This window comes from Sinohyriopsis cumingii, chromosome 18, assembly GCF_028554795.1.
Source record: "Sinohyriopsis cumingii isolate HCF-2022 chromosome 18, ASM2855479v2, whole genome shotgun sequence".
Lineage (NCBI taxonomy): Eukaryota > Metazoa > Mollusca > Bivalvia > Unionida > Unionidae > Sinohyriopsis > Sinohyriopsis cumingii.
In genome coordinates this window covers 51,768,623-51,781,478 of record NC_142978.1, presented here as the reverse complement: position 1 = coordinate 51,781,478, position 12,856 = coordinate 51,768,623, and the positions used below count along the sequence as shown (strand labels likewise).

Sequence of the window (12,856 nt, the reverse complement as noted above, 5' to 3'; positions counted from 1 at the left end):
TGGTCCTAAATGAAAATTATGCTAATCTAACTCCCAGTATGGCCTCTATAGTAGACATCTAGAAAATCTTGTTCTTGCTACTTCTCAATGGAAAGTCATATCATGGGATTTTCACCAGAAATCTTGCAATGTCTAGTCAGTCCTAAATGAAAATGGTGCAACATGGGTATCAAAAATAGCCACCACAGCGGCCATCTTGAAAATCTTATCACTACTCCACCTGAACAAAAAGTTGCATGAGCATGGAGTTTTCTCTGGAATTCATCTGGTGTCTATTCTGTTTTTTTTTTAAATGGTGCCAGTCTGACCTTTTATATGGCCAACATAGCAGCCTTCTTGAAAATATTTTTATTGCTATTCCTAATGAATGAAAAGTTTTATCAGTATGGGATTCAATGGAAAACTTTCCGTGGTGTCTTGTGTGTCTTAAAATAAAAATCAGATGTTGCTGCCATATGGCCATCTTGAAAATACTATTACTACTCATCCTAGATGGAAAATCATGTCAACATTGGGTTTTCACCTGAAGACTTATCATGTTTACTTGGTATTAAATAAAAAAGTGGCTTTCTGACATCTAGTATATCCACCATAGCAGTAATCTTTCTGACATCTAGTATATCCACCATAGCAGTAATCTTTCTGACATCTAGTATATCCACCATAGCAGTAATCTTTCTGACATCTAGTATATCCACCATAGCAGTAATCTTTAAAATCATACCACTTGTACTCCTAAATAGAAAGTTATATCTACATAAGGGACCGCTCCGATGGCTACGTGGTTAAGGCATCCACCTTGGATGCGGGAGGTCGCGGATTCGAATCCCGACTGAGTCATCCAAAGACTTATACAAATGAAGCTAGCAGCTGCCTCACTAGGCACTCAGCATCAAAAGAGGTTAGTGTTAGGACTGGCTGGACTGGTGTCAGGATAATGTGACTGGGTGGGACATCATGCTACATGTCTGTGGCATGATGCCCCAGTGGTAGACATTACTATAAACTGCTATTCTGCAGACATTGTAGCTATATGACTGAAAAATGGTTAAAGCTACGTTAAAAATCCAGATCACACACACAAACATATCAAGATAGGGTTTTCACCAGATGACTTGAAAATTTGTTGGTTCAAATGAAAATGGTGCCAGTCTTACCTCAGATATTGCCACCAGAATGAACACATTGAAAATCCTGTTACTAATTCCCCAGAAATGGCATCCAGTGGTGTCAGTTTGTCCTTGGTGAAGATGGTGCTAATCATTATCATCCAATATGTCTGTCAGAGTGGTTAACTGGAAAATCTTGTCATGCAAGAATATTAGAGGTGGTTTTAATACTTGAAAGTTTAAAAGCAAGCAATGGTCTTTACTTGAATTTCAGGAAATTCTTCACAGCTGTTTGAGTGTCCTTTCAAGAGACTATTGTTGCTGAATTTAAATGTTTTGTAAAGGAGGATAACTTAATATTGTCTTGTCTAATTTTAAAAAGAATGTGTCATCTTCATATCTTCATTGTTTTTCTGATAGCATAATGGATTTATCCATGAAAATTTTACAAAATCACATTGTGGAGGGAAGTAAAACCTTTAATGCAGAGTCTTCGTAATGAATATATGGAAATGTGTTCTTAATTTTGAAGTTAAGCGTGAATGCAGTATCATCACTGAACAACATGCTGATTAAATGCCAAAAAGGCTTGCCACTGAAAACAGAACTTTTTTTTAAATGAATATAATTTCCCAGTTAAACAATTGTGACCTGATAACAGTACCAAGACACACAAAGGAAAGTTGCATTGGCTGCCTTGGTTTTTTATTTATAACGTCCAAAATTTCAGTAAAGAAAATTACTTCAGATATTAGTGAATATTACAGGATATTGGGATATCTTGATGTTCATTATAGTGAGATTGAAAAGAATTTCTGTAAATTGTAGCAAAAATGATACTTTATTATCTTTATACAGTTTAGTAGATGATATAATTGTATTTTATATAGGATCCATTATCATTTATGTTCTATGGGAATGAATGTGATTTTGTTCCCATGTCTTCATACTGTGATTGTCTATGGTATTGTTTGGTCATGTGACTTTATGCACAGATCTTCAGCTCACATGATAGTCTGTAGTTTATAAACTAGATTAGTCATGGATTTGTGAATTAAAATTGAATCTGTTTTTGATATTCAGCTTGTTGACACAACTGTGGAGATAGCCAACAAGGTTGGAGCTGCAGAGATCATTGGTCGTATTGTTGATGACTTGAAGGATGAGGCTGAACAGTACAGAAAGATGGTGATGGAGACGATTGAAAAAATTATGGGCAATCTCGGAGCAGCTGATATTGACTCACGCCTGGAAGAACAGCTGATTGACGGCATTTTGTATGCCTTCCAGGAACAGACCACAGAGGTTTGTGCTCAACTTTAGTGCAATAATAAATCGTTCCCACATAATAAATATCACTTTATTCATCACTCGTAGTCTTTGGGGTGGTTAATTAAACTGTGGCCTGATGTCAGTAGTTGCATCATTTTATATAATGTTTTCTGTTGTATCAAATTTGACAAAGAAGAAAGGGTGGATTTGATACCCCTTTAACATAGTCAGATGTTAAGATTTCTTCTCCAGACAGTAAAGAATTATTCCAATGGGAAAATTCAGTATTTATTTCAAACTTGCTATTGCCAGTGTTTAAAAAAAAATATATTCTCTCACTAAACCCAGTAGATATCTCATACCTAGGCAGTTAAGTAAGTGATCTTTTGTTGACAGGATGTGGTGATGCTGAATGGATTTGGTACAGTTGTAAATGCCCTTGGGAAGAGAGTGAAGCCCTATCTTCCTCAGATATGTGGTACCATTCTCTGGCGTCTCAACAACAAGTCTGCCAAAGTCAGACAACAGGCAGCTGATCTCATTTCCAGAATAGCTATCGTTATGAAAACCTGCCAAGAGGTAAGATTACTTTTTTTTTAGCCTGTATAGGCAGTTGGCTAGACATTGATATCCCTTTGTAGTAGTGTCAACATAGTCATGGTCACTAAAAGTAGGATTTTTGTCAATGATGTGAAATGTATAAAATGGGAAGGCATTCCATGTACCATGCTTGGTTTGAAAGAGAGTCTTTGGTGTCACTTTCTGGATATAACAGAACATTATGACTCTCTGCTAATGTATAGTGCAGAAGAAGGAATGGCATATTGTAGATTTGTTTGCAGGTGACCGATAATGTATTGAGGGTTGGTGAATCATTGTCCAGATGGTATGCCTGTTAAAATATACAACTATCAGGGTGGACAAGGGCATTGCCCACATGGCTGTCAAATGCCCAGATGGTATGCCTGTTAAAATATACAACTATCATGGTGGACAAGGGCAGTACCCACATGACTGTCAAATGCCCAGATGGTATGCCTGTTAAAAAATACATGTCATTGTGGACAAGGGCAGTGCCCACATGGCTGTCAAATGCCCTGATGATACGCTTGTTAAAATATACAGCTATTGTGGTAGACAAGGGCAGTACCCACATGACTGTCAAATGCCCAGATGGTATGCCTGTTAAAAAATACATCTGTCATGGTGGACAATGGCAGTGCCCAAATGGCTGTCAAATGCCCAGATGGTATGCCTGTTAAAATATACAACTTTCGTAGTGGACATGGGCAGTACCCACATGACTGTCAAATGCCCAGATGGTATACCTGTTATAAAATACATCTGTCATGGTGGACAAGGGCAGTGCCCAAATGGCTGTCAAATGCCCTGATGATATGCTTGTTAAAATATACAACTATTGTGGTAGACAAGGGCAGTGCCCACATGGCTGTCAAATGCCCTGATGATATGCTTGTTAAAATATACAACTATTGTGGTAGACAAGGGCAGTGCCCACATGGCTGTCAAATGCCCAGATGATATGCCTTTAAAAAATACATCTGTCATGGTGGACAAGGGCAGTGCCCACATGGCTGTCAAATGCCCTGATGATATGCTTGTTAAAATATACAACTATCGCAGTAGACAAGGGCAGTACCCACATGGCTGTCTTGTACCTAAATGTTATGCCTGTTGACAATTATATGTATTGTATGCAGTAGGATGGTCTTGCATCTCAACAACACAACTACTGTTCATTGCTCCTTGTTTACTTTGCATGTATAATTAACATGTAATTTTTAAAACAATGTGTTTTACAGGAAAAATTGATGGGCCACTTGGGTGTGGTATTGTATGAGTATCTTGGAGAAGAGTATCCAGAAGTGCTGGGCAGTATCCTTGGAGCCCTGAAGGGCATCGTCAATGTCATAGGAATGACCAAGATGACCCCACCAATCAAGGATCTACTCCCCAGGCTTACACCCATCCTTAAAAACAGGTCAGTTGTACTGACAGAATTGTTGCAAAAAAATGTTCAGCTTTATATTTCAGGTTTTGACTGAATTTTCGTACCTTACAAAATGTAATATACTAGTGCAGATCCCCAGTAAATTTAATTTTAGCAGAAATACTTGTCATCATGGATACATTTTGTCATTGTAATATTTGGACCCACAGTTTCCATATGCACTCATGAAATAATTGTATGTACCTATATTGGCCAGAAACCGCTCCGGTGGCCTAGTGGTTAGAGCGTCCGCCTCGGATGTGGGAGGTCGTGGGTTCGATCCCCAGTCGAGTTATACCAAAGACTTACAAAAATGGTACTAACAGCTGCCTCGCTTGGCGCTCAGCATTAAGAGGTTAGTGTTAGGACTGGTCGGCCCAGTGTCAGGATAATGTGACTGGGTGGGACATCATGCCACATGTCTGCGGCATGATGCCCCAGTGCTAGACATCACTAAAAACCGCCACACTGCAGACATCGTAGCGATATGACTGAAAAAATTTTAAAACTACGTTAAAAATGCAAATCACACACACATATATTGGCCAGAAAGTGGAATATGTGGTAGAATTTATTTTTATCTGTATCTGATACATGTTGAAAGTTTCCAACTGTTTCTCCATTTTCATTGTGTTGGCTCGTATTTATTGGATTAGAAGCATTGGTCAGTTAGTTTTATATCAGCATTTCCAAAACACTTTCATTTCATCTGAGCGCAAAATACTTGTGTTTACTTTATGAATGTTAAAAAAAGCAAGAAAGCATCGAAATAAACTAATCTAAAATGTATTTAGGACAAAAAATAATATTGAATTGAACAGTAATAAACTGAATGAAATGTAATTAAGACAAAACTGAAATAACTGAACTAAACAGCAAGTACACTGATTGAAAACAACTGGAAGTGATAGAATTGGACATAAAAACTGGATGAGATGAGATTGAGGTCAGATGGTGAGGTCCAGAAAAGTGGCAATTTCATTGCACTAGATTCCTGGGCTAGGGGCCCAGGCTGTTGTCAGACCTTAGCTCTTAAATTATTATATAGATTCACTACTGGTCCGATCACGCTTGTTTTATTTTGATAAAATTACCCCATCATAGTGAGAATAGGATTATAGCAAATTAATTAATTTGTAATATTTATATTATGACATTATACATGTATTTACCTTCAATTTGCGAATAACTTAGTCACATTTTTAATTAATGTTCATATTTCTGCAAATTATTAGAATTTCAAAATTGAATATATTACACTTTAGACTTTCATTGATTTTAACTCTTGCTAATTTGTGATAAAATAATGTCTAAGGTGTATGCAATAAAAACCAAGTAATCAGTCTTTGTTTTAGATTCAAGTTGGTAATTATTTGAATTATGTTTGTCCCTCCAGGCATGAAAAGGTGCAGGAAAACTGTATTGACTTGGTTGGAAGAATAGCAGATAGAGGTGCAGAGTATGTGTCCGCCAGAGAGTGGATGAGAATCTGTTTTGAGCTGTTAGAGTTACTGAAAGCTCACAAGAAAGCAATCAGAAGAGCTACTGTCAACACATTTGGTTACATTGCGAAAGCCATTGGGTAAATTGATTTCTAATGTTTTTATTTCTACAATATCTGTGGAGGGAGGCAAATAGTGTTGTCCATGTTCATGTCATGCCACATTCCATCAATGACCATTTTTATTTTATTTTCAGTAACTTGAATTAAAACCAGATTTGACATTGACTTTAGGTTAAAGGAAAACAAATTAATTGTGATAAACTTCTTTTATTACAAATTAAATGTGTAGAAAATTAGCAGTTTATAAGATTTTTCTATTTCATACTTTTGTAAGAGAAAATTTTTTACTTTTTTTTCCACAATTCACAACTTTCACATTGCATAGAATCACATCATATTCATAAGTTGCTTACCTGTGATAGTAGTAATTGTTTTGTTCCATGATTTTGCTAAGTCTATTCCAGTTATGCCAGAAATTGTCACTTGAAAGTTTTTGTAGATGCAAGTAAGTTTGCAATTAAATTTATTGATTATTTAGATATATAATTTCTTATGATTTTATTCCACTACCATATCTGTGGAGAGAGGGGCAATATCTTTATAAATTTATCATCTCTAACAAATCATAAAAATTGTCTTTCCATAGTGAAAAGTTGAGTTGCACACGGTGGTTCTTCCTCCACCATTAATACTGGCCGCCATGCATAGCCTATCGTGTGCTGAAAAATGGCGTTAAACCCAACAACAACAACAATCAAGGCTAGACTTTTATCTTGTAACAATTAGAGAAAGTTAGATTGGCATTTAAGATCCCATTGTTTGTTGCAAATTGTGACAATCTGCCATTCTTGTCTGGTTAATATCTCCAAAACTCATTTCAGATATTTTCATGAAACTTATTATGCATTTGTATTGCAATGAGTTTGTGTCCCATACAAGATCAGGATTTATTAAAGTTGTCTTCCCATTTGTTGACATTTTTATTCAGACTTGATATCTCTTTAACTGTCAGGGGTTTCATCAGGAAACTGGTTATTCTCATGTAGCATTCCTAGGCAGTATTAAAACAAATGTGCTCTGTTTGATCAGCAATCCTGAACAGTATGTTTTGCAATCTGATTAAAATCAGATCTCCATTGTCCTACATGAAGATTTGATGATGTTTGCTTAGGGATCATGTTGTGGCGACCTATGCTATCAGCATAATAGCTAATTTTATTAGCCAATCATATGAAGTCATATCTTCATAAAGGATTATCTCAAGTTGAGAGATATCGAGAAGCCATTGAGCTCTTTTGGGATTGGAACTGCAGTTTGTGTAAACTGTACTGAGGTAATTAATGTTCAAGTAAACTTTAAAAAATTTAGAGTTGAACACAATGTTTACCATTGTCTCGTCAATCTTGAATCACACTTTCTGACTTTTAAATGCATGTTTTCCAACTTTGCTATAGAAGTACATGGTACTTTGTTACTCCTTACTGATAACTGGTGCAAGTTACTGAAAAAAATCAACTGCCTTACTTAATGATAAGGCCTTGTTGTGGTTGGCAGGTCTGTAAAGATTTGCACATGTTAAATTGTCAATGTTTCTTCTGAAACTTTAGGAAAACTTGAATGAGGGAACGTTGTGTGCATGATTTTCAGCATTTTTGCTTGCAGTTGTCTTCTCCACTTTGAGCAATATCTTCTCCTCCTCATGAAAACTATGTTCATCATCAAAAAACCAGTATACTAATAAATGAGAGACTACAAAGGTTTTTTTTTTTAATGCATATGTGCAGGTGTAAGTCATTAAATAAGGATGTAAACATTAAAAGCTCAGTACTACATCCGTCAGGTATTTCCTTGAAAGTAGCACAACCAACAATTATTTTTTTTATTGTGAAAAGGTTTGTCTTTATCTACAAGCTATTGGAACTAGAACATGAAATATATGGGAATAAAAGAAAATAATATTTGCAAAAAAGCAACATCCTTAGCTTGTAAATTTTTTAGAGAAAAATCGAAAAAATTCATAATAATGCTTGCCAAAAAAGGAGATTTTGTTCTACCATGTGTGTGTGTGTGTGTGTGTGTATATATATATATATATATATATATATATATATCTACTAATATGTTTGTTCTGTTGCTTAATGGAATTCTTATTCAGCTTTAGTTTATTACTAATATTAATTTGTACCAAATTTATTTTTAGTCCCCATGATGTTTTGGCCACTCTACTCAACAATCTTAAAGTACAGGAACGTCAGAATCGTGTGTGTACAACGGTTGCCATAGCTATTGTTGCTGAGACATGCTCACCTTTCACAGTACTACCAGCACTTATGAATGAATACCGTGTGCCAGAGCTGAATGTGCAGAACGGTGTTCTTAAATCTCTGTCCTTCATGTTTGAATATATTGGAGAAATGGGAAAGGATTATATCTATGCTGTTACCACACTGTTTGAGGATGCTTTAATGGATAGGTGAGAAATTGTAATTTTCATTTTAGATGGTGGAGCTTTCATGGCTCAGTGGTTAAGGCATTGGACTTGTGACCAGATAAGTGTAGGTTTGATTCCCACCTTTAGATTAGCCCCTAGTGGCTACCGTGGAGTGTCATTGAACAAGACTCATTACTCTGTTTGACTCTGTATGACATTACCTTCATGTATTAAAGTGCCATGAATCAACAAACTAAATCTTTTTAAATTATTACTTACCATCATTCAGTTAGATTCAGTTTTTATGATAAAGTCTTTTATTGCATGTAATTTCACCAAATGTTTCATTCTAAATGTAAAAACTGCAGGTTTGTTCACTTAAACTCTCAGTGCACAAAGGATTTATTGGCATAATAAAGCATTATAAGGTAGACTTAATCACTCAAAGGATTTATGAGCATAATGAAATATTACAAGGTAGACACGAGCACTCAAGGAATTTATTGACATAATTAAATATTATGAGGTAGACACGAGCACTCAAGGGATTTATTGACATAATGAAACGTTACGAGGTAGACACGAGCACTCAGATTTATTAACATAATGAAACATTACGAGGTAGACATGAACACATAAGGGATTTAATGACAATGAAATATTACGAGGTAGACACGAGCACTCAAGGGATTTATTGACAATGAAATATTACGAGGTAGACAATGAGCACTCAAGGGATTTATTGACATAATGAAATATTATGAGGTAGACATGAGCACTCAAGGGATTTATTGACATAATAAAACATTATGAGGTAGACACGAGCACTCAAGGGATTTATTGTCATAATAAAGCATTATGAGGTAGACTTATGTCTTGTTTGTCTTAAAGCCAAAGATCTTCTTGTCGTAAGTGGATATTAATGAAGAGATAAAATTAGTAATATTAATGCTTCAGATATTGATGAATGTCTTTTTTTGTGTGTAGAGATCTTGTGCATAGACAGACTTCGATGGCAGCAATACAGCATATGGCACTGGGCGTGTATGGGTTTGGTTGTGAAGACGCCCTGATTCATCTGTTGAACTATGTATGGCCAAACATATTTGAAACCTCACCACATGTTGTACAAGCTTTTATGGGGGCTATGGAGGGTTTACGAGTGGGGCTTGGTCCTTCAAAGATATTACAGTATGCCTTGCAGGTAAGATAAGACGGCACCTAATTAAAACTATTCATTTATTGAAGGTTGTGGTGTTGGGAAGAGTTTGTTTAGTAGACAGTGATGAAATTTCATAAAACTGCATTATCACTTGGAACAATTTCTTGACCATTTTCTGTCAATTATTTTTCATGCCAAATACTTGATTATGCAGAGTCATGAAGATAGTGGTGTCAAGTCAATATACTGTCATGTCAAATACTGATGATGCTAAGTCATTCATCACTAAGATACTGTCATGTCAAATACTGATGATGCTAAGTCATTCATCATTAAGATACTATCATGTCAAATACTGATGCAAAGTCATCAAGATGGTCGTCAAATACCAATCACACAAAGTCATCAGGATAATGTTATGTTGAATACTGATCATGCAAAGTCATCAGAATAGTCATGTCAAATACTGATTATGCACTCATTCATCATTAAGATACTGTCTATTCAATTACTGATGCACTCATTCATCATTACGATAGTCATGTCAAATACTGATTATGCAGTCATTCATCATTACGATACAGTCATGTCAAATACTGATTATGCAGTCATTCATCATCAAGATACTGTCGTATCAAATACTGATTATGTAGTCATTCATCATTACGATACAGTTGTGTCAAATACTGATTATGCAGTCATTCATCATCAAGATACTGTCATGTCAAATACTGATTATGCAGTCATTCATCATTACGATACAGTCATGTCAAATACTGATTATGCAGTCATTCATCATCAAGATACTGTCATGTCAAATACTGATTATGCAGTCATTCATCATCAAGATACTGTCATATCAAATATTGATTATGCAGTCATCAAATACTGATCACATATCCTCAAGATTTAGTCATGTCAGATACTGTGCATACAAATTTCTTAAGACAAAACAATTTTTATTAATATCTGTCTTTCAGGGCCTTTTCCACCCAGCAAGGAAAGTGCGAGATGTATATTGGAAGGTGTACAATACAGTGTATATTGGAGCTCAGGATGGCATGATACCATCATACCCAAGAGTACCTAATGATACCAAGAATCAGTTCGTTAGATATGAGCTGGACTATGTCTTGTGATAGATTTATTCTCTTTTCTCCAGGTTAATAATTTAATGGTTTACCTGTCCAACAGGTTTCTGTATAAAATGACAATGTTATAAATGTTGAAAATAAAGATGCTATGGACTGTATAAAGAATGCTTGGGCAAAGTTGAGAATTTTTAGATCTTTTTGACATTTATTTGGATGATATTCATATTGCTCTCATTTTGACATTCATTTCTTATTTTTCTGGCGTGTATTTTTCTCACATTTGGCAAGGTATCCACGTAAAACGTTGGTAGAATGTGTTTTATTATTTTAAAAAATGGAAATGGGGCAACTATATGCTGAGGCTAATTGTTTGAATTCCAGGTAAGCATGAAATGTGTCCTTTTGATTACGCTATATTATAGTTACACAAAACAGAAGTAAATACAGTAGGTATATTGGTTCATGAAACTTAATACTCATTCAAACAATGGTCTCTCTGTATATTTTAGTGCATAATTTAGTGCACATTTTTAAAATTTTGACTTCTTTCAGAATAGTTCTTTCAGCAACATGATTGAAGCAAAATAAATTAAGATGTCACATAAAAGTAAATGTCACAACAGTGGAGATACTAAAATTTACATTTTCAGCCAAGTTTCTCCAAGTTGTTTTATGCAAATCTGCATTCCGAATTACAATCTTTTTTCTCAGATGCAGTGTAAACTTTGCAGTAAATTGATGTTTTGAGTGGCAAAGATTTTCTTTTGTAAGAAAATATGCTGTCATCATTTTCTGGTAACTGATACAGTGTTAACAACCATCCAAGAAAACTATCAATAACCTCTACATATTTAAAGTCGCATGAGAAAATTGCAGCTGATTAAATATCCACCTGATGTTGAGTCACAACCGAGACGTGTTTTATTTTGGAAGATTAGTCCATCATATTTCACATGCTGTCCTGCCCAAAACTTGGAGAATATTTCACATTTTAAAAGAAATGGCATAAATCATGCACATGGACAAGAGTACGATCCTGCCATACACTTGAAAAATTTGTTCATTTAAATTTTTGAAACAATTATGACTTTTAACATCACAAGTCAAACGGTTACAGTCTAACTATCTGTTAGGAGGAGGCAATCAACAAGATGAAAATTTAGAACAATCTCGGCATCTGGGGGGAGTACTTGCTCACCTCCACCCCCATCCCATCCAAGGACTTGGCTACCTGGAGCCACTACACCAACAACACTTTTCCTTCATGCATGGTGACATCTATACAAAATAGCAATATGATTAATTAATGTAAATCACAAGATATAGTTTCAGTCCATTGAAAAGTATTTCTCAAAGAAATAGTGTAATAAGCAATATATTCACTTGGTTGTAGCTCGACAATTTTAGAATTGCACTGAAAGTTTGGCATCATTAATATAGTTATTTCTTTTTTTATTGCATTGTTATAGGTGCCAGTTTTATCATCATGTTGAAACACATTAGAAATATTAATTCTTAAAATGCTTTATCCAATGTTTGTAGATTGGCAGTCTCTTTTTTTGAATTGGAAAAAGCAGTTCAGGTTTCTTTTAACAACAGAAGCCAAGGTTTTAAACTGGCCATTGGTTATCGGTCATCCATTTCTCTGTGTATATAATTGTCCTTTTCTTTGTAGGAACATCAGTTTATAATTACTTTTTTTTAGACCTGTTGGACTGAATCATATTTTTGGATTATGAATAATAAGAATATGACATTACTTATTGTACAGTTTGGACCTAATTAAAAGTTGAGAAATGCATCTCAGAGGCTGAATGTTTCTGCATGATACTCTAATGATAAGTGAAAGATGCCTTGGATCTGAAAGAGAAAGGGAAAGAGAAAAGGAAGAAAATTTGTCTAATTTTTTTCATTGTTGGAATCCATTTCAGAATATATTCCACTCTGGTTTTTTGTAAAGTCAATAATCCTGTTAATTTTGTATTTTCACTTGGAGTCAAGATACATTATTGTGTCTGCTGTTGAATTAGTCCATTGTATTGAGATCATTGAATAGTCTTGGTTTTAATGTTGTTTTTTTTTTACACTTGGTCAATCTGCATCAAAGCTTTTCTTTTGTATATCCTTTTTACAAAATTTAAAACATGTTTTTTTTTTCCATTCATAGAATGCATAGATGAGAGTGAGTGCATGTCTTTGTGAATTTTGTGTGCTTAAACATTGAAAACATACAAAACTACAGATCACAAATTGAAGTAAAAATACTTATCAGA

The 12,856-nt window shown here is 35.0% G+C and overlaps 1 protein-coding gene across 2 annotated transcripts in view; it reads left to right on the top strand.

Annotated features, from left to right (window-relative positions):
• Positions 1–12,856, top strand: part of LOC149776640 (splicing factor 3B subunit 1-like) — a 67,256-nt gene extending 54,400 nt beyond the window's left edge. For both annotated transcript variants that reach the window (XM_089941150.1, XM_089941151.1), the window contains 7 exons: positions 2,193–2,414; positions 2,778–2,960; positions 4,205–4,383; positions 5,789–5,974; positions 8,097–8,369; positions 9,315–9,531; positions 10,470–12,856. In XM_089941150.1, the coding sequence (XP_089797276.1) occupies positions 2,193–2,414; positions 2,778–2,960; positions 4,205–4,383; positions 5,789–5,974; positions 8,097–8,369; positions 9,315–9,531; positions 10,470–10,628 (1,419 nt within the window). In that variant the 3' untranslated portion in view covers positions 10,629–12,856. The remainder of the gene's footprint in view (positions 1–2,192; positions 2,415–2,777; positions 2,961–4,204; positions 4,384–5,788; positions 5,975–8,096; positions 8,370–9,314; positions 9,532–10,469) is intronic.